The 27,181-nt window shown below is 36.5% G+C and overlaps 1 protein-coding gene across 1 annotated transcript in view; it reads right to left on the bottom strand.

The window, feature by feature from the left end:
* Positions 1-27,181, bottom strand: part of LOC122797026 (collagen alpha-1(XXI) chain-like) — a 1,114,432-nt gene that overhangs the window by 310,392 nt on the left and 776,859 nt on the right. The window contains exons 19-20 of the mRNA XM_044065795.1: positions 20,118-20,171; positions 19,676-19,729 (exon numbers count right to left, since the gene is read on the bottom strand). Coding sequence (XP_043921730.1) covers positions 19,676-19,729; positions 20,118-20,171 — 108 coding nt within the window. The remainder of the gene's footprint in view (positions 1-19,675; positions 19,730-20,117; positions 20,172-27,181) is intronic.

Genomic DNA, 27,181 nt, shown 5'->3' with positions numbered 1-27,181 from the left:
GCCTAGCCAGAGTGTGTCAACCTTCGCCGCCCCATTGATTAATTAATTGAGCCTCTGTCAAGAAGAGCCAGTAAGGTGATCCCAGGGGTGTATTTTCTGTTACCCATCCACTCATCAAGGTTTCTCTTGAAGAGTGCTAGTGAGGGGCTCTGCCTAATGTAGTTAGGAATTTTGCTGCAAAGCATGGGGAGTCTCTGTGACAGGAATCTGTTCCTCCAGCATGTTCTATTTATTGTTGTGGCAAGGTTTAGCTCACTAGAGCGAGTGGCTAGCAGTGACTTGGATTCCTTTAGGTGGAGCATGTCCATCAATTCTGAGTTGGACATGGCTTTGTAAGTCAGGCAGAGATCAACTCTGAGTAAGCAATATGCCACTGAGTACAGCCGGAGTTTTTCCAGTCGGGCTGCATAGGACATATGTTTGAGGCCAGTAATCCTCTTGATGAGGTACGTTTGTGGTCTTTCCAGCTGTTGGAAGTGTCTAGTGAGGTACATCCCAAATGGGGCATTGTACTCTATGATGGGTCTGATGAGTGACAAGTAGAGGGGCACTATAACCTCTTTATTTCTAGATGCAAACCCTTTAGTAATTAGATGGGCTATATAGAAGGATTTCCTAACTACTTTGGCAATATGATTGTCAAAGGAGAGATAACTATCTACCTGGGTCCCAGATCTCTTATTACCTCTTCTGTATTAAGGGGGCTGCCACCTATGTGGTAATTCATGGGTGTTTTGTTTTTCCCAAACGGGATGACTATGCATTTTTTGGCATTTAGCTCAAGACCATGACTTTGACACCAGGTGTCCGTCTCAGTAAGGTCCTTTTGGAGAATGTCCATGTCAGCCAGAGAGTCAATTATGGCTCCCAGTTTGCAGTCATCGGCGAACTTGGTTAGCCATCGTCCTCCTGTGTTTGCCTGTACTTCTGAGAAGTATATGATGAACAGTAGGGGGTCCCAGGACTGAGCCTTGTGGGACACCACTTTTGACTAGTTTAGAGTCGGACCTGGAGCCCGCTATTCTTACAGTGTGAGTTCTGTCTGTTAGCTAGTTGGCAACCCATCTCATGACGTAGGGGTTTATGTTCAGGCTGGTGAGTTTTTCTATAATACCTGAGTGGGGAATGGTGTCAAAAGCCTTGGCGAGGTCAAAGTGAATTCAACCCATGTAATTAAGTACTGCTTTTGGGAACAAATGAAAAATTATGACTACATGTAAAAAGTAATGCTTGTGCTAGGAAACCTATTAATACACCTCAGGCTTGGCTTTCCTTAGTGTTTTAAAAATACCCATTGATAAAAGATATGCATGGTAAATATGGGTTTACTCAGAAATCTAATATTTCATTTTGCATCTAAGAGTCAGCCTAAACGACTAGCTTTCAAACTGATGTCCTTGGAGTAACTCTAGTATTATCTAAACCAACTTTATGTCATCCATTTCAGGACTACTGTCCTCATGACCCCTCAATTTAGGGTTTGGGAAGGTGCTGTAGATGGCATTCTTTACAGCTTTACATATGTGTCTGTGTGTCAGTGTGTGTGTGTGTGTGTGTGTGTGTGTGTGTGTGTGTGTGTGTGTGTGTGTGTGTGTGTGTGTGTGCGCATGTGTGTGCGCATGTGTGTGTGTATCTGACTGTGTGTGTATGTGTTTGTGTGTGCATGTGTTGTTTTGTATGCATGCATGTGGTCATACATCCCAACCTCTTACAGCAAGAAATCTGGACAAAGCCATAAATAACAGTGGAACAAAGGCACAAAAATAGGGACAATTTTTAAATATTGCTCTTGAAAACATAGAAAGTTGATAGAATAACAGGTTTTCCATTAGCATGAATTTTCTGAACATTATGAAGTCTGAAACTCAAATGTCTGTCATTATTTTCTAACTTCAGTCTTTAATGATTTGCCACAAATTTTCCAGAAAACCACAATTTTATGAAAAATGGACCACAAATATGAGGACAAATCTGGACATTCTGCAAAAATCTGTACAGTTGAGATGTATGATTTGGGTGTGTGCAGTGTGTGTGTGTGTGTCTGTGTGTGTCTGTGTGTGTTAGGTAGGTATTGGGATAAAACTAAAATGCATACTGGCCTTTACAACTTAATTCAGCACTATTTTTTCTTTATTTACATATGGTGGGCTTTAACTAGTGACACCCACACAATACAACATCTGCATAGCTTAGGGGTTTTCTTTCTCTTTGCCTCTCTATAATAATAAAAAGCAACTAAAGAAGACAAGGTAAGGAAAACAGTTTAAGGCTTGTTTTACTAAGGGAAGATCCAGAAGAAAAGAACAGTTTTCTATCAGAAGTGTGAGATACTTACTTGCAAGTCCCAGATTTTTGTAAAGTAAATGCCAAATGTAAAGAATTACACTGAAATCTGAAACTCACTGAGACACATTTAAAGCATTCTTATACGGGGCTTTCCCCAACATTGGGGCTGCACATTCACTCTCCCAGTAATTAAGTATAATAATAATTCCAAGATCATTGTACCACAGAGCAGGGGACTACTTTGAGGCACCATAACTTCAGGCTTAGTATGTATCACTGTCAGTCATAATAACAGTCTTATTATTCCAATGACTGCAATTCTAGTTGTGAGAATTAAAAAAAAGATGGGAAGTAGCATTATGTTATTCATATTTTGTACTACAGAAATTTATTAAGCTTTTTCATTTTAAGTACCATCAAATGAATGAACTGTAGTAAAAACTGCCAACCGTACTTGGCAGTAAAGCACATTATAATGGAAGTATGTCACAATACAGTAGATCGAAAATACACACTGCCAAATTGAAGCTGATCACAAAAAGAAGACAAAAAGTATTATTTTGTGATTGGCAAAAGAAAAAAAAAGTAGATCACTAAACTGCAGACAAATTGTCTACATAATGGCACTTTTAGGAAAAGGGCATTTAGTAACACACATGCACATGCGTACACGCACACACGTGCACACACGGGCACACACGCACACACACACACACACACACACACACACACACACACACACACACACACACACACACACACACACACACACACTTTTCACACATTCCAGTACCCGAGCATACCAAAACACGTATCCTATTCCCTAGGCTTTACTCTAACCCTGACTCATATGTGTACATATACACATGCACACCCCCCCCACTGATATAAATACTCATACACTCCACCCCAATGATGAAAATCTCCACATAAATGAAGTTTTGGCATTACTACCAGCTCCCACTTACCTTAAATTCAATGCTGCAGTATTTGTTTCTTCCTGCACTTGAAAAATAATGCTCTCAACCAGTTATGAGATCAGAAACAGCATTCAACAACTTGTACATTCAACAAACAGTATGGCACCCAAATGATTATATTCAGCCTGTACATCCGACATGTAGTATGGTACCCAAATTAATACATTCAACCTGTACATTCGACAAGTCACATGGTACCCAAATGAATATATTCAACCTGTACATCCGACAAGTAGGCTGGTACCCAGATGAATACATTCGACCTGTACATCCAACATGTAGAATGGTATTTAACTCAAATGAATACATTCGGCCTGTACGTTTGACAAGGAGTATGGTATGCAAATGAATACATTTGACCTGGTACATTCGACAGGTAATATGGAACCCAAATGAATACATTCGATCTGTACAGCCAACATGTAGTATTGTACCCAAATTAATATATTCAACCTGTACATCTGACAAGCAGTTTGGTACCCAAATTAATACATTTGACCTGTACATTTGACAAGTAGTGTGGTACCAAAATGAATACATTTGACCTGTACAATTGATAAGAAGTATGACAGCCAAATGAATACATTTGAGCTGTACATCCAACAAGTGGTGTGGCACCCAAATGAATACATTTGACCTGTACATTTGACAAATGGTATGGTACCCAAATGAATACATTTGACCTGTAGATCCAACAAGTAGTACGGTACCCAAATGAATTCATTTGACCTGTACATTCGACAAGTCATATGGTACCCAAATGAATACATTCAACCTGTACATTCAACAAGTAGTATGGTGCAGAAATGAATACATTCAACCTGTACATGTGACAAGTGGTATGGTACCCAAATGAATACATCTGACCTGTACATTCGGCAACCAGTATTATGGTACCCAAATGAATACATTCAACCTTTACATATGACAAGTAATATAGTACCCAAATGAATATATTTGACCTGTACATTCGACAAGTAGTATGATACCCAAATGAATACATTCAACCTGTGTATCCGACAAATAGCATGGTACCCAAATGAATACAATCAATCTTTACATTTGACAAGTAGTATGGTACCTAAATGAATACATTCGACCTGTATATTCAACAAGTCATATGGTACCCAAATGAATACATTTGACCTGTACATTCGACAAGTATATCGTATACAAATGAATACATTTGACCTGTACATGCGACAAGTAGTTGTGTCTTTCGGCTTTTCCCGGTTAGGAGTCGCCACAGTGGAACTCCGGTCCGCTAATGATTGGCAGTAGATTTTTACATGCCGAGTTGCTGGCCCTGATGCAGAACCTTCAACGAAGGTATGCCCATTCATGCATGTCTCCACACAGAAGACGCTCTAGATGAGAATCGAACAGGACAACGTCTTACTGTGAGGCGACAATGCTACCACAGCACCACATGCGACAAGTAGTATGGTATACAAATGAATACATTCTACCTGTACATTCAACAAGTTGTATGATATCCAAATGAGTAATTTTGACCTGTACATTCAACAAGTAGTATAGTACCGAAATGAGTACGTTCGACCTGTACATCTGACAAGTAGTATTGTACCCAAATGAATACAAGCTACCTGTAAATCCAACAATTAGTATGGTACCCAAATGAAAACATTTGACTTGTACATCCCACAAGTCACATGGTACTCAAATGAATACATTCGACCATTACATTCGACAAGTCATATGCTACCCAAATGAATACATTCAGTCTGTACATTTGACAAGTAATATGGTACCCAAATGAGTACATTCGACCAGTACATTCGACTAGTAGTATAGTACCCAAATGAATACATTTGACTTGTACATCCATCAAGTAGTATGGTGCCTAAATGGATACATTCGACTTGTACATTTGACAAGTAATATGGTATCCAAATGAGTACATTCAACCTGTACATCTGACAAGTATTTTGGTAGCCAAATTAATAAATTTATCCTGTACAATTGACAATCATATGGTACCCAAATGAATACATTTGACCTGTGCATCCAACAAGTAGTATGGTACCCAAATAAATACAGTCAACCTGTACATTCAACAAGTCATATGATACCCAAATTAATACATTTGACCTGTACATCTGGCAAGTCGTATGGTACCCAAATTAATATATACGGTTGTGTTTTTATTTTGCATTGTAACAAGAAGCTGAAATCCAAATATTGAATTAAGGTAAACAGACCTATTGTCAGTAGTGTGGCTAGGGCATGGGGAGAGGGGAAATTGCCCCTGGTGCAAAGTGCTGGGGACCCGATCAGCCAGTGTCAACCTTTTTTAGATACCTTTCAAAGGTGGTATTGCTTTTGCAGTCAAATATGAGCACTGTAGCACTCAGTATGTGGTGTAAGCTGTGGCAACTGTTTGCTATATTGTAGTAGGCAGTTGTCTACTATATATATATATATATATATATATATATATATATATATATATATATATATATATATATATATTATTTTATTTTATTTTTTTCTAACTAAAACCTGAGCTGTTACTCTCAATGCAGGCAGGGTATAAATTGTAGCAACTGTTTTCTCATTTGTAGCAAGCAGTTTGCTACAGTTTAAAAAGAAGACATTTTTTTTGTTAAACTAAAACATGTGTACCATAGAGCTCCAGACAGGCAGTGTTGAAGGTGTAGCAACTGTTTGTCACATTTAAGTCAAACAACAACAAAGTACTCCCAACAGAGTTAACGCCTCACCACGGAAAATGAAGAAAACAGAAAGTCCAACAACAGCACCACATATGAAGTGACCAGGCTCAGTTAAATTATCCAGAAAACTCGGAGAGTGTATAAAAGCAAAGATCTTTTATTCACATAAATCCAACAGGTTAGTGCTTTCATGTATTGCTTCCTCAGAACTTGAAAATTCAAATGCAACAGTTGCAATCTTTAAATACTGCAACAGTCAAGGGCAAGCCCTTCACTTAACCATTTAAAGGGAAACAACTTCCTTATCTACCTGCTGCCAAATGACACAGTATAAAACAACAAATATGCATACTATATCCCTAAACATTAAAGCTAAAAAAACTGTCATTATAACAGACATAACAATAAATAATCAAAGCCTTAAATGAAACACTACAAATGTCATTGGGCATATGTTCAAAGTTAAAACTGTTCTACCTAAAACATTCAAAGTGAATTGGCTAACATATTAGCCGTTCTACCTATATATAAAAATAAATATAAAATATCAGAACAATCAAAGGATATATACATCCTAGAAAACAGATTCTAGACAGAACATAAATGTACATATTTCACTATCCATAAATGTCATGGACTCAAAAAGGAGACATGGGCACAAACTCACGAAAAGGAAACTAAAAGAACGGGTGTATAACCATGTGTACGATATACGCAAACAAAATGAATTAAATGCACTGGCCAAGCACATCAAAGAGAATCCAAATCATGAATTCAGATTCAGGGTCCTACAAACATTAAAAGATAATATAAGAATGGGTGACAGTAATAATTATCTACACAAATTAGAACTAGATTGGATTCTCAGAACAGGAGCACACAGGGAACCTGGCATTAACAATTACTTGTCTTTAAAACCAATTTTGAAATAAAAATAGAAATAATGGTTAAAAGTTAGTTGTGAAACACATCTAACTTCAAGAATACAGATATTATTGATTAGTTCTGGATCAGGAAAACCATACAAATTATCAAGTAATTGATTAAATATTTATTATATATGTATTAATTTTCTACTCATTTATTAATTCTTTATATATTATTTATCATGCACTTCAATTAGTATAGTTTTTCATTTAATTTGATAGATATATATGTAATCTTAATGTAATATGCATAGATGTTATTTAAATTCATGTTTATTTACATTATATCATATATAATATTTCATATATAATATTTCATACATTTATTTAATGGATTTAATTATAACAAATCACAGACTTGTTTTTACAAGGATCAACAAGATGATATTTCTACCTCAATCATTAAACAATCTATTGATCAATGTAAAAATGACATTTTTAATATATGTTAATATACAAAATAATGTTTTTTGATGTTATTTCATATCCAACAATATAAGCTATCTTATATCTGGAATTCAAGTTAACTAAGTGAATTGTATTAGACATCAGTCATAATATTCATAATTGCGATGTATATTACACTGCACATATTGACATAATAAGTTATTCTAAGAACTGCTCTATGAGGATATCTGTTCATTGTGCAGAGAAGCTCTGAATAAATATTAATGTATTTCATTAGCATTTCTCTGCATGGTTACACGCAGTTTCACTTTTATGCTTAAACAGAGAAGTGAGAAATAGAGATTGAATTTTAAGCATTTTTATGCTGAAGACGCATAGTTTAAGTTAGAAGTTATAGAGAGTGTCTAAACTATGTGTATACATTTTTTATATTTTTTACAGACATTTTTTATTTTTATTGTTATATATACATCTTACTTTAACTCCCCTAGAGTTTAGCACAGGTATCAAAATAATTTTCGATGCTTGAAGCACTGGAATGTAAACAATGAATAAATGAATGAAAAACAACGTATAATATGTACTAGGCTCTTAAATTGAGTTACAGGGATTAAATGTATATGAATATACATACCAGGCATTCTAAGAACTGCTTTATGAGGATATCTATTCATTGTGCAGAGAAGCTCTGAATAAATATCAATGTATTTCATTAGCATTTCTCTGCATGGTTACACGCAGTTTCACATTTATGCTTAAACAGAGAAGTGAGAAATAGCGATTGAATTTTAAGCATTTTATGCTGAAGACGCATAGTTTGTGTCAGAAGTTATAGAGAGTGTTTAAATTATGTGTATACATTTTTTATATTTTTTATAGACATTCTTTATTTTTATTGTTATGTATACATCTTACGTTAACTCTCCTAGAGTTTAGCACAGGTATCAAAACAATTTTAGATGCTTGAAGCACTGGAAAGTAAACAATGAATAAATGAACGAAAAACAACGTATAATATGTACTAAGCTCTTAAATTGAGTTACAGGGATTAAATGTATATGAATATACATATTAGGCATAATGCCAATGATGAAATACCTTAACTTCTAGTGGATTTTAAAGCATGTGATATTTTATTTATAAGGTAGAACTGTGCTGTACCTTTAAACACTTGATTGATTAAGTATGCAATGGGGTTTTAATTGGGAATAATTAGGAATTGTATTAACTGTATAAAAGGGCACTAGAGATTGATGTTAATAGATCTGAAGAAGCGTGCGTTTAAGCACGTGAAAGCGCTTATCTTCTGCAGTTTTTATGGAATAAAAGAATTTTACTGACAACATTGGACTTCTCGTGGTGTATCCTGATTACTGTTCCAGTTTATTGAATATATATATATATATATATATATATATATATATATATATAATTTATTTTTTTTATTTTATTTATTTTTTTTCTAACTAAAACCTGAGCTGTTACTCTCAATGCAGGCAGGGTATAAATTGTAGCAACTGTTTTCTCATTTGTAGCAAGCAGTTTGCTACAGTTTAAAAAGAAGACATTTTTTTTGTTAAACTAAAACATGTGTACCATAGAGCTCCAGACAGGCAGTGTTGAAGCTGTAGCAACTGTTTGTCACATTTAAGTCAAACAACAACAAAGTACTCCCAACAGAGTTAACGCCTCACCACGGAAAATGAAGAAAACAGAAAGTCCAACAACAGCACCACATATGAAGTGACCAGGCTCACTTAAATTATCCAGAAAACTCGGAGAGTGTATAAAAGCAAAGATCTTTTATTCACATAAATCCAACAGGTTAGTGCTTTCATGTATTGCTTCCTCAGAACTTGAAAATTCAAATGCAACAGTTGCAATCTTTAAATACTGCAACAGTCAAGGGCAAGCCCTTCACTTAACCATTTAAAGGGAAACAACTTCCTTATCTGCCTGCTGCCAAATGATACAGTATAAAACAACAAATATGCATACTATATCCCTAAACATTAAAGCTAAAAAAACTGTCATTATAACAGACATAACAATAAATAATCAAAGCCTTAAATGAAACACTACAAATGTCATTGGGCATATGTTCAAAGTTAAAACTGTTCTACCTAAAACATTCAAAGTGAATTGGCTAACATATTAGCCGTTCTACCTATATATAAAAATAAATATAAAATATCAGAACAATCAAAGGATATATACATCCTAGAAAACAGATTCTAGACAGAACATAAATGTACATATTTCACTATCCATAAATGTCATGGACTCAAAAAGGAGACATGGGCACAAACTCATTATATCTCATCCTATCTAAAAAAACAAAGCTGCGTTCATTTCCAAACTCACATCTGCATTAAAACATTATTATGTTGCCCTGTTCACGTATAATATCACCAGTCTATAAATATGACAAAAATGAAAAAGGCAAAACATCCTCTCAGTGTATTTATAAGGCTAATGTGAGATAACAAAGCTCCTAGATCTCAAAATAGGTTTGATAGAGGCTCTCTAATTAAGGCCATAGCCTTTATCAGCTCTCAGCCTTACTATCCAGTTGGTTTCTTTCCTCTCCGTATTATTTCTGATGTTATCCTCCCTAATTATGGGCTGCACATAGTCTATGACCATAAATTTACAGTGATGTTCTTGCCCATTTTGCATGTACTTAACCCTAATGGCATACAGATGCTCCCTCATCCTATGCCGGAACAATCTATCTGTCTTACCGACATAGAATGAGGGGCAACCCTGACACACTGCCAAATATGCTACATGCCAACTACTGCAATTAGCTGACACCCTTAACAGTCATTTAATATCACCAGATATGGGTAAATTTTTGGAAGTTGAATATCCTATGATTCCAGTTATTCAAGGCCTGACAAAAATTAACAAGAATGGTGTAAACCCTCCCATGAGACCAACAGTCTCAGGCAGGGGTTGGTCCACAGAACCATTTTCTCTATATGTAGAGAACATCGAAGACCAATAGTTAATTGTAGTAAAACTGTACTTAAAGATACTAAGCAGTTTTTGGCAGATCTTTATGAGTTTAATAGCATGCATGAGTTGAAACCTTATATGCTTTTTGTGACATTAGATGTTCAGTCTTTCACCATTAGTCCCAATAATGTAGGTATTGAATCAGTCAAGAAATATCTGGCAAAACACAGCGACTATGGAGAACATAACATAGATCTTTTATGTCTGTTTTGAGAAATCATCCTGGAAAATAATGTATTTGTATTTGAGGACAGGTTCTTCATACAGAATGATGGCGTGGCTATGGGCACCTCGTGTGCCAACAGCTACGCCAACATGTTTTTAGCTGCTTGGGAGGAAGACATGTTATTTGTTGAGAATTGGTTCAAGAGGTGGGTACCTTTTTATCATCGTTTTCTGGATGATGTGTTCCTCATTTGGGATGGACCCACAGATGAACTAAGTGTATAGGTTGGATGAACAATATGACTGAATATTTAAGATTAACTTTGAAGTACTCATCCCATAGGCTGGAACATTTGGATGTTTATGTAGAAAGGGTGATGGTACATATAAATACTGGTGTCTTTAGGAAGAAATGTTATAAGAACACACTCCTCCATAGACACAGTATGCATCCACAGTATATTTTTAAAAATATTATAAAAGGTCAAGGAATGAGAATCTCTCACCTAAATGCCACAGATGATGGCTTTAAAATCTGAGTTGGATATGTTTAGGGACAGATTGCAAGTACGTGGCTACAAGGAGGAAGAGATAAAGGCAAGCCTTAAGGATATGGACATCTATAGACAAGAGAGAGCTGCCCCATACTTTTCTGGTAATAATAGTAATGCTAGAACCAATAGAGAAAGTATGGTATTAGGATACTGATGTATTACACAATGGACAATGGTGCCATCATAGATATTATTAACCGTCATTAGTGTGTCCTTACTACAGATTCAGTCATTAGAGAAATTGTAGGGGACACTCTGATGTTTAGATTCAAGAATAAATCTAATCTTAAACAGTTGTTATGTCAACAACATTATAGACCAGGTTTCAATAATTGTATGGGGACTACATCTTGTGGCCACTGTAACTTTTGTGAATATGTTATGGGTACTGACAGGTTAACACATCCAGACACTAGACAGATGTATAGGTTCAGGGTGTCAGCTAATTGCAGTAGTTCATATGTAGTATATCTCAGGGTTGCCCCTCATTCTATGTTGGTAAGACAGATAGATTGTTCCTGCATAGGATGAGGGAGCATCTGCATGCCATTAGGGTTAAGTACATGTAAAATGCATTAGCAAAACATGTTCTAGTGTTTGGGCAAGAACATCACTTTAAATTTATGGTCATAGACTATGTGCAGCCCATAATTAGGGAGGGTAACATCAGAAATAATACGGAGAAGAAAGAAACCAACTGGATAGTAAGGCTGAGAGCTGATAAAGGCTATGGCCTTAATGAGAGAGCCTCTATCAAACCTATTTTGAGATCTAGGAGCTTGGTTATCTCACATTAGCCTTATAAATAAACTGAGAGGATATTTTGCCTTTTTCATTTTTGTCATATATATAGACTGGTGATATTATACGTGAACAGGGCAACATAATAATGTTTTAATGCAAATGTGAGTTTGGAAATGAACGCGGCTTTGGTTTTTTAGATAGGATGAGATATAATGAGTTTGCGCCCATGTCTTCTTTTTGAGTCCATGACATTTATGGATAGTGAAATATGTACATTTATGTTCCATCTAGAATCTGTTTTCTACGATGTATATATCCTTTGATTGTTCTGATATTTTATATTTATTTTTATATATAGGTAGAATGGCTAATGTTAGCTGATTCACTTTGAATGTTTTAGGTAGAACAGTTTTAACTTTGAACGTATGCCCAATGACAACATTTGTAGTGTTTCATTTAAGGCTTTGATTATTTATTGTTATGTCTGTTATAATGACAGTTTTTTAGCTTTAATGTTTAGTGATATAGTATGCATATTTGTTATTTTATACTGTGTCATTTGGCAGCAGGTAGATAATGAAGTTATTTCCCTTTAAATGTTTAAGTGAAGGGCTCACCCTTGACTGTTGCAGTATTTAAAGATTGCAACTGTTGCATTTGAATTTTCAAGGTCTGAGGAAGCAATACGTGAAAGCGCTAACCTGTTGGATTTATGTGAATAAAAGATCTTTGCTTTTATACACTCTCTGAGTAATCTGGGTAATTTAAGTGAGTCTGGTTGCCTCATATGTGGTGCTGTTGTTGGACTTACTGTTTGTCACATTTATTTATTTATTTATTGACATTTGTTAACCGGGTTGGTCCAACTGGGCTTGTGACCCATTTTCAGTAGAGACCCGAGGAGAAAAGCTCCACGAAGCACAGCAGTTTACATAGAAAATATACAGTTACTAAAAAGGTCTTTTAAACACACAGTTTACAAAAAAGAAATGATGTTACTTAAAGAAAATGTATACAGTGTTGCAAGTTGAATATGATAAACTGATTAAACATAAGTTAAAAACACAAAAGAAGAAATGAACAAAGGCAGTGTACCTGTAGTATTTTACAGGGTAGCAGCGAAATCACATATTTACATATTTACAATACTGGTTTGATTTGTCAGTGCAGGTATCAGAGATTTGGGAAAATCACCACAATTTGGACATATTAGTTGAAATGGGGGGTATATGAAAGAGGGGATGGGGAAAGTTTTTAGGTTGGGGCTTGGCAAGGACAGATTTTGGAGTCTAGTAGGTGAGTCTTGAGTTTTTCTTTGAAATGAGATGGGTGAATAATGGAACATATGTCCATAGGACGTTTGTTCCAGGCTTGGGCAATGGACGATTTGTAAAGGTGTTTGCCGATAGTTTTTTTGGGTCGGTAGGTTTGTAATAGTAGTTGGTTAGAGGTACGAAGAGGAGAATAGATTGAGATGAGAGAAGAGAGGGCAGGATGAAGGTTTGTAGAGAAAGGAGTGTAGCATTTGAAGTTGAGATAACACCAATAACTGGGGGAATTTCAGCCAGTGTAGAGAGTTTAGGGATAAGCAGTAGTGTGCATTATATGGAGAGTTTGTGACAAATCTAGCTATCTTACGGTAAGTTTGTTGGAGTTTGTTTAAGGTTGTAGTTTGGTTATGGGTAAATACCGGGGCAGCATAAATAAGGGAGGGAAGGAGAAAAACTTGGGCAAGGGACAGTCTAGCATTGGGAGTTAGAAATCTTTTGTTTCCATATAGAAGACCTAGTTTCTGGTGAGTCTTTTTTATACTGTGTAGTAAGTGCATATTTAATTTCAGTTCATCATCGATGATGACCCCTAGGAGTTTAGTGTGAGCTTCAGGTTTGATAGTAGTGTTATTTGAGGAAGTGATAGTAAAGGTATATTTGTGGTGAGAGAGAGTGTGCAAGAAATAGTAAGAGTTTGGTCTTTTTGGGGTTGAGGTTGAGCAGGTTACTAGTTAGCCACTTTCAGTAGAGAGGAAGGTCTGTATGGTAAGAGTATGAGGTTCAGAGATGTTGTCTGAGATGGAGATGAGAGTAGAATCGTCAGCATATTGGCTGAGGGATGATCGTTTACAAGATGTGTGGAGGTCACTGGTAAAAATGTAAAAGAGGAGGGGTCCCAAGATGGAGCCTTGGAGAACTCCAGTTGGGACAGGTATGAAAGGAGAAGTAGAAGAGAGCCATTTTACTGATTGCTGCCTGCAAGATAAGTAGCTAGAGAACCAGGCAAGGGAGGAGGAAGACAGATTGGGATTAACAAGTTTAGATAGTAGTAGGGGATGAGAGACTGTATTGAATGGCTTGGAGAGGTCGAGGAAGAGACAGGATAAGAGTCTATTAATGTCCAGGGCCTCTGCAATGGTATGGGTAAAGGACAGGAGAGCAGTAGTTATGCTGTGGTGGGAATGAAAACCATGTTGTGTGGGGGTGAGGAGATTATGGTGAACCAAGTAGTTAAGTAGTTGAGAGTGGACACATTTTTCAAGAATCTTTGAGAGGGGAGATAGGATAGCTATGGGTCAGTAGTTAGAAGGGTCAGTAGAATTATCACCTTTGTGCAGTGGAATAGTGAAGAAGGATTTCCAAAGGGTAGGGACAGTGGATTCCTGTATAGATCTGTTGATTAGTATGGACACTGGATAGGCTATGGTGGCTGCAGCTAGTTTGAGGAAGGCAGGAGGTAGATTATCTGTGGGGGAGAGCAGGGTTTGATTTTATAAAGAAGAGATCGAATATTGGAAGTGGAAACAGGATGTAGAGAGAAAGGAAGATTATCAGGTAGGTTGGGAGGGGTAGACAGAGGAGTAGTGTTACCGTCTGATGGAATAAGTGACTGAATGGTATTGATAAAGTGTTTGTTAAGAAGGATAGCTGTTTCTAGAGGGGGTGTGTTGGGGAAGGGGCTGGGGGTTGAGGGATGGCCTGAGGACAGAATTCTGTTAATTGTAGTCCAGAATTTTTGAGGGTTGGATTTGTTAGCGAGTTGGCCAGAATTGTAAAAGGACTTTTTATCTGCATTGGCTTGTTTCTTAGTAAAGTTTCTGAGGTGCTTATAGTGGTGAAAGAGGGGTACTACTTTGGTTTTGGTTCAGGCTTTCCAGGCTTTATCTCTTTTGAGCATGAGGGACTTAGTTTCTTTGGAAAGCCAGAGGGCATGATTGGATTTTATTTGAATCTTTCTACAAGGAGCAAGGGAGTTTAGGGTATTCAGGAAGATGTTATTAAATCTGTTGACTGCATCATCAAGTGGGATATTTTTAAGAAAGACTAGTCTGTGGAAGATAAAATAGAGTTGAATTGTGTTAGATTAAATTTTACGAGTCTATGGCAGTCTCGATATAGATGAAGTTTGGGGGGTTGGGTGGTGTATCTGAAGACAGAAGAGGGGAGGTGGTCACTAAGTTGGTCTGGAAGAGTAGTGGGGTTGTGGTAAAGGTGAGGGGAGTTGGTAAGCATCCAGTCTATTATGGAGCTAGAAGATGCATTTCTATGGAGTCAGGTGGGGGAAGATATGTGTTGATGGAAGCCATGTAAGTTGATACTATTTTGTGGAGAGTCAGTTTTCAGCTTGGACCAGTCTAAGCTGACATTTCCTAAGATGAGAGTTTCATAAGTTATGTTGTGTGAAAACCAGGATAGTATGTTTTCAAGAGTGTTTAAGTTGTTTCCAGGTGGGATATAGATGGAGCTGACTAGCTATTTTTTGTGAGGGTTGAGGTGGCAGTTAAATATTATAAATTATGCTGGGTGAAAGTTGGGGATTGGTGTGGGGAGTGGTGATAAACTGAGGCTGTTGAAATGGAGGATGGTAACTCCACCTCTTTTTTTTTTTGGGTATCTATCTGAGCGATATATATTATAGCCTAGTGGGAGAATTTCATTATTGGAGATGGGTGGCTTAAGCCAGGTTTCAGATAAGGTGAAGATGTGAGGGGTTGTATGGGTTATTCAGGCATAGAAGTCAGTGATTTTGTTGGTTAGGCTATGAATATTTAAGGAGTATATGGCTAGGTATTTGTATTTGTAGTAAACAGTTTACTACAATTTAAAAATATTATATTTATTATTATTTTGTTAATATAATGTGTTGAAGGAGGGCTTCAGGCAGGGCACAGAAAAGGGATTTGAATGGCTAGAGCAGGGGGGGGGGTGTCATGTCATGCATTTGGCCACCTGGTTGGTGTGCCATTAGAAGGAACATACTTTTTTTTTTTGCTCTTCACTTGATGATCTGAGGGACGGGGGCTCGTTTATAGTACTGGCCCTTGTTGGCAAACATAGCCAGCATACCATACACAGGAGTTACTATAGATGCAATAAAAACACTGTAGCGCATGGAGTGCAGTGATTACATTTTGAAATCATGAAAAAGACAAACCAGTTAAGCACGTTTATAGTATGAGACCCACACCTAACCATTATTAAGCATCCCTGCTTAAGATGTTAAGATTTAATATTGTGCTAGTCAGTTAAACCTGCTAGCACTAGCCAGGATTAAAAAAATATTTTTTTTCTGCCTGCTGCCTGTACCAGTAATCTGTCCCTGACTTTTTTAGCATAAGAATATGTTATGCTATCTTTCTGACACTTTCTGACACTTTTTACTAAGGCATGTTTCTCTGCCTTTCTGATAGTGTTTGCAAAATGCTTTATTGCTTTGAAAGTTGGCAAATCACTTAGCATTTTTTGTTTTATTTTGTAAACAAGAGTACATGGAGGAGAAGAAGTTATGTGCACTATAAAGAATAATTATCAGGTCTCTGATCATAACCTTTATTACATGTTCGTGATAAAGGTTCATAAGCTCTTAGGTAAGTACTGAGATAGCTGCTCTTGTGGCCTATTTTAAGCCTGACCAATTTCCCTTTATTTTCTCAAATTAACCTATCCCAATAACTTGGATCATACCATAGATAGTTTGAGAGGACTCATGCATGGGATAAAACATTTCGGATGTACCTCTGTCCTTTAGTAGTACAGGGTGCAGTCCTGTGGTATTTTTTCTGTTTCCTAACCATAGATCTTAGTTGCACTTGAAAATGGACAGGGATAAACTTTGTTTTATGTGGATGGGGAATCTGTTCTAGAGCAATGTATCCTCTGAGAGATATACCTGTCCTTCCAAGACATTCCATTGATGTCACAGGAGAGGTTTAGGTGGCTAGACTGAATATTTCTGATGTCATTTGACTAGCTGATGTGTAGTAAATCCATCAGCATTGGTAATGGATGTAGGCAAAATGATACATACTGCATACGTCTACCTGGTGAAAGCTTTTGGCACAATTCCCCACTCAGGCATAGCAGGAAAGCTAAATAAGCTAGGAATAAACCACAATTGTTGGCATCCATGTCTCAAACACATAATATGCCAATTATGATTGGTGAATCAATCATAATCTTCAATATTGTACTTGAAGCATGCTGATTACACTCTGAGCTGAAGTGCAAAAAATACCCATGTTATGGCAAGGTTAAAGTTTCCCTGTCATGACAAAGCAAAGCTCATACTGTCACACACACTGGAGTTTCATTTTTGCAGTCACTTCATAACTGCATGGGAACCCATGTACCAGGCTTGTTTCTAAGACACCAGCGCTTGACATACTTGCATGTGATCCCTTAGTTGTGAAAATTGGGTTTTACTCCAGAGGTCTGAGACTGGGGTGTCATGGGGATTTCTCTTTTCCCTGAGATGCTGCAGTCTTGGAGTTGGTGCATATAAGAGATAAGTATGTGGAGTGGAAAATGCTCTTAGTTCAGCTGCTGCTCAAAGTTGATCATCTGCAATATGTTATGATCCTTCATATTAGGGTCAATCCCAAAACCTTCACAGTTTCATTAAGGAGGCTGGGAAACTAAAAAACTCACATCATGTTGATGTCACCAGACAAATAGCAGCCAGAAGTGAAATGCTAGATATGTCTCAAATGTCTCTGCAAGGGACATCCTGCTTTTGACTCAGATTTTTGCTCTGTCCATCCTAAAAGCATTGACTTTATATTACAACAGTGAGATGCTCTGGTTTCCATTGCAATTAAAGAAGTCTTACTTTTCAAATAGTGCATGTTAAAGTACATCCTACTACTATGTGTGACTTAAGGTATCAATATTTAAAAGTGCCCCTTTATCTGTGGCCTTTGTCCTTGGCTCTTGAGGTAACAAGTTGAGCAGTGCCCAATAGCTTTTTAAGCTGTTAGACACAGAAGTGTCACATCTTTTTTTCTTTAACCTGGGAAACTGAAGAACTAGAATTGGGAAACGGCTAAAACTCCCTGTGTACTACAAAAATGTACGATTGTGTTTATTAAATTATTAATTTAATAGATTCTTCAATCCATTTCAAGAATATTTCCCCTGAAATGGATTGAAGAATCTATTGAATCCCTTTTGAGATCACAATTCAACATAGTTATGAATGCAGACCGATAATAACCTTCTATATCACATGGCATAGCAGTAGCTGACAGTATAAAATTGTGACTAGCCCTACAGATCAGAACATATAGTGTGGCTCTGTCACTGCAGAATGCACAAATAGTGAACCCCCCCCCCAGTGTAATGCACAGTAGTGTTTGTGTCTAGGGCTCTTCCTGACATACCTAATATAATATAATTTCTTGCTCATTGTTTTGATTTGTCTCTTACCATCCCATCCACAAGTGCATATGTTTTGTGTCCATGGTCTTTTAACAAAGGATCCAAATATACATTACAAAATAGTACGTCAGAAAAAAACATATATAAATGTATATATATATATATATATATATATATAGGTATACTTTAATTCACTGAAAACACATTTCACTGAATCACATTTCACTGAATGTAAGTACTGTTGGCCAAATAAAACATATATGTAATTTTCACCACTGTAGTGTGATCCTGGATTTAGTATACATAGTTAGGGGGGGTGTGGGGGGTATAGCCTCCCAACTGCTTAGCTTTTATACTTATGAATCTCATTTCACTGATCGCTAACAATATATTAAATCAAACGTAGGTGGGGGGCTACACCCCCACACCCTCCAATGTGGGGGGCTGTGCCACCTACACCCCCCTAACTATATATACTAACTCCAGGATTGCACTACAGTGGGGAAAAGGGCATATACATTTTATTTGCCCAACAGTACTTACATTTGGTGAAATGTGATTCACTGAAATGAGTTTTCAGTGATTTGAGCTTTCAGCGATTTGGTGTGAGTGATTTAAAATTCTGGAAATGAGTTTTCAGTGATTTGAGCTTTCAGCGATTTGGTGTGAGTGTTTTAAAATTCAGGAAATGAGTTTTCAGTGAATCAAAGTAGACCCATATATATATCTATATCTATCTATTGTAAACATTGTGTACTTAATATGTATGAAACCTGTTGCATACCATTTTAGTGTTACTATATTTATTGTCCTTATTTCACTATAGAATTTTATCTCCTTGTTTAACTGAAATGTGTGCATCATGATCAATGTTCTGCCCTGGTTATGACATTTAAATAAATAAATAAACAATAAGCAATCTGCGTATGAATAGAATTTTACATCTGAAAGTCTGAAGCACCATTTCAGAGCTAATGTGTGCACAGTTTCTGTCTTGTTATTATACTAGTACCTGAAAGGGTAATGTTAAATATGTGGTTAATACCTGCTCTGTGGAGAAAACATTTTTAAAAGTGCTTCAATACTACACTTCTTTTCTGTCATCCTAATTGCATACCTCTCTCTTTGTATATGTTTGTAAGGTATCTGTATAAACTGCTCATTGTCATAACACCACTCCTGAGTAGCATTATGTTAATAATAAACAAAACAGATACTAGCTAAAAGGTAAGCTATTGTTTTACTCACTGTTTTTCCAGGAGAACCCATAGGACCTAGTTTTCCAGGCTCACCAGGAAGCCCCTGTGTAAACATAATACAATTGTCAATAATTTCCAGGATATTTTGTTGAAACATCACATCTGTTGTTTATTTGTTTATTTATGTAACGGACTGGCAAAATGGGGCACTGAGGCCTCTTTTCTTTCATAACCTAGTTTAAGAGAATGAAAATGTAAGAACAAAATGGTACAGTGATATGCAACTACATAAACAGCAGTGCACAAATATCAGCAAAGTAAAAAGAAAATAGCACAAATGTATATATATAACAATATTTAAAACAGTGCTGCAGTGAATTCAGTCCTGCAGATAAAACCAAAGGCCATCAAACAATGGATTTTTAAGTTGCAAACCCAGTGCACCAGATAGAAGAATGATCCTAAATGTGAAGAAATTCAGAATGGTTTACCTTTACTCCTTCTTGCCCCTTTGGTCCTGGAGGGCCTATGGGTCCTGGTGGCCCCTGTAGAAACACAAGAATGTAGAAATGAATGGCATGTAGATGAGCAATGCTCCTTAGATAAAGCATGTTTTTTGTAAAACTGTCTTTGTCCAGGTTAGTGCAAACAGTGAATAGTGTAGTGTATATAAAATGTAAGAATCAGATTTAGGTTTTCCTGCTTCAGTGGCTGGTGTTCTCTTCTTGAGTAATCATTCCTCTATATCAGACCATGAGAAATGAACACTGTGCTGAAATAAATACTGAAGATGTGCACCACTGCCTCAGGTGTTTTACTGTGGCTAAACTATGAATAACATAGGCAATCATTTAAGAGTTTGACTGAAAAGGCAAGAACTAAGTTCTTTATGAGACTACATTGTAGTTGGGCACACAAATGTGGACATATATATGTACATATTCATAAGAATCTTTTCAAAGTTATGTTTCTAGACATTACATAGTGCATGAGGGAACTGCATCAACAGCATATTCTGCTTCAATAATCTTAGAATGCATAAATATGTGTGGGCCACAATACAACTAAGCAAGTATGAAATACCCATGACAAGTTTTAGGGTTGGGGTGGCATCAGATTCTCAAGGTCTTCACTTCAAATAACTTTGTCATGAAGTGCAGAGCAGAGGGCATTTTGCCATAAAGGACTTTGCGCAGTACCACTAAAAGTTACACAGGTATCACTAAAAATATCCACATGACTTTTGTGGTGGGACTTGTACGGGACTATCAGACATTTCACCTTGTATATCTTCTCCATGAGCTGCAGAGCAGAGGGGACTTGATTAACTGGGACATTTTAGCCCCACCTCCCCAAAAACCCAGCGATAGAAAGCTGATAAAATAGATTAGCACCTTTCCAAATGGAACAGATGCAAATGGTTAGTATGTAATCACGCCTGAGATAAGCTGCTTGTCTAGACCACTCATGCACTATTTATGTTTAACTAGTTAAGACCACTAAACACATTTCTTTTCCAAGGGGCATAGCAGGACTGACTGGATAAGGACGTTATTTAGAGTCATATTGTTTGCAAGTGAAGACTGAGGAGATCTAACTTAGATGTACAAGAAAAGAAATCAGCAGCAGTTCACAGAGTTTACATGTGTGCTAAACTGCCAGACATTGGGCATTCTAGCTTGTAAGTACCACCCCTGTAAATCTCTGCTTCAAAGGTATTTCACCCTTGTTTGCATTATGGTACAGAAGTCAAGCTTGTAGTGATACAAAATGAGTACACCAATGCTGCTGTTCACATTCATCCAAACCTGTGAGTAATTCCATTGTGAATACTATCAAATCTGAAGGGGGATTTGATGTACTGTACAAAGGTTTGCAAAAATTCACTCTTCAAGAAGTAACAATCCAACTACAGTGCAGTCTTTAATACATTTAGAGGGCGTACTGTTACATTTTCAGTTACACCCTTACATTATTATGTTTTATCCCCTATAGGATTTACACGGTGTCTGCCATTCCTGAACACTGCTGGCACATTTTTGTGATTACAGGGGAGAGAGCCAAGGATCACAGACTAGGAAAGAAACAAGAAAACCATGGTCTATTCATTCCCCTCTCTAAAGTATAATCAGCTTATCCATTCCTTATAAAGGCAAGCTAGTTCTGCTGGGGAGCAGGCCAGGTGTTGGTCACAGAGCAGTTCCTTCTCTATCTTTCCTAACCCTTTCCCAGGAGGGGTCTGCAGATTCTGCAATAGCTGCTTGGTTGGGGAGAGGTACACATGCCCACACATGACACCTCCCCAACTCACTGATGTCTGCACCACTGTTAGAACATGAGACTGCTGAGTCTCTTCCATGAGCAATCACACATGCACAGGCAGATCTCTAATGAGTCGGCATAGCCACTCCCTTCCCCCATGATAGGCAACCTACTACCAGCTTCCTATCCAATACCCTCTGACTTGGTCCATCCAACAACCATACTGCTAATCCAAATTAAGCTGCCTGAATCATAGTCAGTGATTGAAATCTCTGTGCTATAGGGATGAGCACCAACTAACATGCTTTGACAGAAAAAAATATGAGAGCATATTCTTTCATCTAAACACATGCACACCTGCACAGTGATATAAACATATGCATATACATATCATAAAATGGGCAAGGAACATGGGCCAGTTAGATTACTAGTGACCTGTTTATTAAATGTGTTCCATGCAAGGGAGGAAACTATAACAGTTCACTTACAACATCACATTCAGCCATAGATCCCTTCAACACTGTCTTCAAAATCTCATTGGCAGCCTTTTTTTCTCTTACCACTAAATCTAACCAGCAATAAAACAAGACTCTATAGTGAACTTCTGCATAGTTTTAACTAAAATGCAGGCAATAATTACAAAATAGAAAAAATATCCTGATATAAGAGCCATTACAACAGAAGCTGTAAGCATAAGGGCTCCACAGGAAACCTGACAAATGCGCAAAAATGTACTTTATTAATATTATTTTAAACAAATGTCAATAACTTTGGGAAAACTTTATACATATACGTTCATAAATTATGATTACCAGTGATGTGCCGATAGCCATTAACTCACTGACTACAAAGATTTGCATCAAAGACTCTATCACCTATCCATGTGTCCATCTGAGCCTTGAACATGTCTATAATCTTTGACTTCAAGATTTCTTTAGGAACAACATTCCAAATTTTGGGATGATCTTTGTAATAAACCTGATTTTCAATACTGATTTATTCATGTAAAGTTTAAAATTCAAGTTGATACTAAGGAGCAATACAACTACATCTTAATTCAAGATTAAGCAACACTTCCTTCATTACATCCTTAAATGCTTTGTATGTTAGTATTATTTTCCCACCTGTACTACATATAATGAATTGGGTGGCCACGGTGGTGCAGCAGTTAGCACTGTCACCTCACAGCAAGAAGTTCTCCTGTTCGATTCTCGGCTGGAGCACCTTCTGTGCGGAGTCTGCATGTCTTCCCTGTGGTTGACTGAACTTTAAGGGCATGCAGGTAGGTGTGTGAGTGTGTGCGTATGCCTTCTGTGAAGGTTTGGCATTGGGCTGGCAACTCAACATCGTAAAAATCCACTGCCAGTCAATAGCAGAACAGTGATCTGCTGTGGTGACCCCTGAAAGACTACATATAACGGATTGAATAAACTTGAAGCCTCTTACTTCTTTCCATATAAGTCAAACTTTTCACTGTAGAAATACTTCTAGTAAACCTTCTTTGTAGTTGTTCTGATTTATTTAAGTCTGACTTTTTATAAATACAAAATACGTTATTATGTTCAAGCAAAGGGTTAATATGCATTCTGTGTAACTGGGTAATTTCCTCTGGATCACTTAGTGAAATATTTTTCAGCAAACAACCCACTTGCCTCATAGTTTTATTTTTAATGATGCACATGTTTGTCAAACAACAATTTATTTGTTCTCAGTTTATATTTTCAACATATCATCTATGGATTGCTACCACCACCAGACGCTCTGAATTTGTGCAACTCAGATTCAAAATGTGATTTTTTTGAAAATGATTTCAAAAGGACAATAACAAATGCAACTGCACAACAGCATACAGTACGTAGACAGAGATTCCTGTCAATGACCACTAAAAATTTCATAAGAAAATTCTATAGAATTAAAAAAATAATATACACTGTACAACAAATAAACAGTAAAAATACCAAACATACTTTTTTTGTTAATATTATTTCCAACAGATGTCCATACTTCTCTGCCATAACTTGACATTTTGAGTTTAGATTTTTAGCATAGTAATAATGACACATGCTAGTTTGACAGAATCGTCCCTAGAATGACTACCCTGAGAATTTCATACTAAAAATTCAACACAGTTAAAAAAGTTATAGCCCTGCACAGCAATCACTTAGTTAAAAGGGTTGAAAAAAATTATACTAAATTATATTAAACATACGTACACTTCTAAACATGAAATGCAAGAATATATGTATATATATCTGTATATATATATATATATATGTATATATATCTGTATATATATATATATATAAAACATTATCGAATGGTAAATTTATCGAAAACGTAATAGTCGATCCCTAAATATCGAACTGGCATGAAGTCGAACAGTAAAAATAACGAAAATGAAAATGTCAGAATTTTATACTTGGCCCACTTCACAACCCGAGCCTGTGTGTCATTCCTTATTCGTGAAATGTAAAAGAAACAGTACGTCACTTCAACCGTGACTCATGGTAACTAGTTATTCAAACAGTGCACTGCTACCAAACAACAATAGGAATGATAAAACTACAAGTAATATTTAACTGCTTAATTCAGCATTCTGTATCCTTTACATGTCTAAATATAAATGGAAAACTAAGCTATACCATGCTCTGCAAACCTTTTATTCCTATTAAACTATATGTATTTAAATTAATACTTGTCTGTATAATTCAATTAGACTACTTCCAGATAGTGTCAAATACAAACTATTGCTAACAGACACAAAGGAAAAAAGAATATATATGAAATAGATCATACGATTTTCTGTGGCTACAGGAGACTACACTTTTAACAGCATGGCTACAGCAGTTATAAACTCAATAGTGGAATATGCTGCTCTTTTGTTAAACACTGATTGCATACAGGAATATCTCCATAGTTTTCCGTTTTTTAGGAGAGGGAAGATATCCTGGCTTTAACTGCATCCTCACCTCATTTACTCTGCTTTGCTCTCGTATCAACACATCTAGAACTGCAGGAATGTCACAGATTCGTCTTCCCAGTAAACACCTCAATCGCATGTGCCATCCCTCTACATAGTTCTGGGTACGAGGCAAACATAACTCATTTAAAGTTGAAACGTTCCAGAATGAGATTGGAAACATGGGAGGAAATCTATTGGGACCTGTATTTCTTGTGTGCTGTTTCCTCGGTCGCCCTAAAACATACATTTCTGAGAAGTATGTCAGAAGTTCTTTACCCTCGACAGGGAATATGTCAGAAAGTATGTGGAAAGCAGAAACAACTTCATTTTAAGAAACAAGTGACAGTGCAAACAACTTTTTAACTTCTACCTGAAAAGTTGAAGAATGTCCATAAAGTGTTGCTAAACCTACTGATTGCACTTTGCGCCATACAGTCTGAGCAAAGTGGAATAAGCAACCTTTACTAATTACTTCAGCAAAGTTATGCTTTACACTTTTGATAGATGCATCTCAAAGTCTGTTATAATAAACTTTACTGTTGGCTCATAGTTTATTGACTCTAATAGAGGAAATAAACATTCCAATAAATAGTTGTATGCCTTGAAAGACTTTTTGGACATCAAGCAGTACACTAAAGGCACACTTTTACAGTTTCCACCAAAGGATATCAAACCATGTATGGACAAAGTCGTCCGTTTGTCAGAAATGTAGCATCCATAAACCAGATGGTACTTTAACACAAGTTTTGTAAGTTGTCCTTAGTACCAAATACAATAACATGCACGTTATTCTGCAACTCTACCATTCTCTTTTGTATAAAGTGACCTTCTTTGAGTGAAAACATTGTAGTAGCTACACTACCTAATGTACTGCCTACAGACTTATGTGTCAACATCTTTTGTTTTCTAACACCGTTTACTTGTTGAAGCACTGACCGTCTCAATGGCAAAGTTACAGTTGTCTCTACGGAAGATGAGGCTACAACATCATCTACTAACAGAGCAGGTGTACTTTTGGGCACCTAAGCAATTTCTTTCAGTGCATGACAAGCTTTATATTTTTAATCTTCAGTAACATCTGAAGCATGATATCTGAAGCGTGATCATGTCCTACAGATTTCAATAATATTTCACCGTCAACTTCCTTTTCTGTCACTGCTCTACCCTTGCATTTCTACATCACCAGTACTTTCTTCGTTTTACTACTTTCTCCAAGTTCTAAAGATATCCATCAATACACAGCATTGGTTTATTTTTTTTAGACATAACTGTCTCATAGATATTACCTACAACACCAGGACTTGAGTGTGAGTTGGCAGCCATAGTTCGCGTTAGACAGTGCTATAATGCACAATACGTCAGTAAACATAGTGCAATTTAAATCAACTGACTCGGCACTTTGTTAAAAGCACGATGTCAACATTTACCATTTCTTTTTAGTACAATAAGACCGTTTGGTTCAACCCACAAGAAACATACACAATATCCAAGCGACAGCCAAACAAGCAAAATAAATCCACCGGAACCACGTAAAAGTCCAAAAAGTTTAATAAATATCCACAGAGCTTAGTTGGTTAAGCGCTTTCACTTGTCAAGCGTTCTGATGAAACTCGCTTGACGAGTGAAAGCGCTTAACCAACTAAGCTCTGTGGATATTTATTAAACTTTTTGGACTTTTACGTGGTTCCGGTGGATTTATTTTGCTTGTTTGGCTGCCGAGGATTGTCCGTTTGGATATTGTGTATATTTCTTTTTAGTAACACATCATGCACGTTTACAGTTACATGCATAAGAAATATGTAAACCATTTAAATATATGACTTTATATATATATATATATATATATATATATATATATATATATATATATATATATATATATATATATATATATATATATATATTTATTTAAATGACTCTGATGGCAGTTCGCTTGTACGTTACATGTCATCATCCTAAAGGTGGCCAACTATTCCTTTTCAAAAACTGTTTATTCGTTCTAATTAGCATTTGTTGTAATTGGGGTTCAATATTTAGGGGTCTACTATTACGTTTTTGATAAAAATCACCATTCGATAACGTAATATAGGCCATATATATATATATATATATATATATATATAGATATATATATATATATATATATATATATATATATATATATATATATATATATATATATATGTGTGTGTGTGTGTGTGTGTGTGTGTGGGAGAGAGAGAGAGTATGTGTGTGTGTGTGTGTGTGTGTGTGTGTGTGTGTGTGTGTGTGTGTGTGTGTGTGTGTGTGTGTGTGTGTGTGAGTACAGTAAGATACTTCAGGGTATGTGCA

The sequence above is a fragment of the Protopterus annectens genome, chromosome 3.part0 (genome assembly GCF_019279795.1).
Source record: "Protopterus annectens isolate FY-2018-M chromosome 3.part0, PAN1.0, whole genome shotgun sequence".
NCBI lineage: Eukaryota > Metazoa > Chordata > Ceratodontiformes > Protopteridae > Protopterus > Protopterus annectens.
This window is presented reverse-complemented; position numbering and strand designations above follow the sequence as displayed.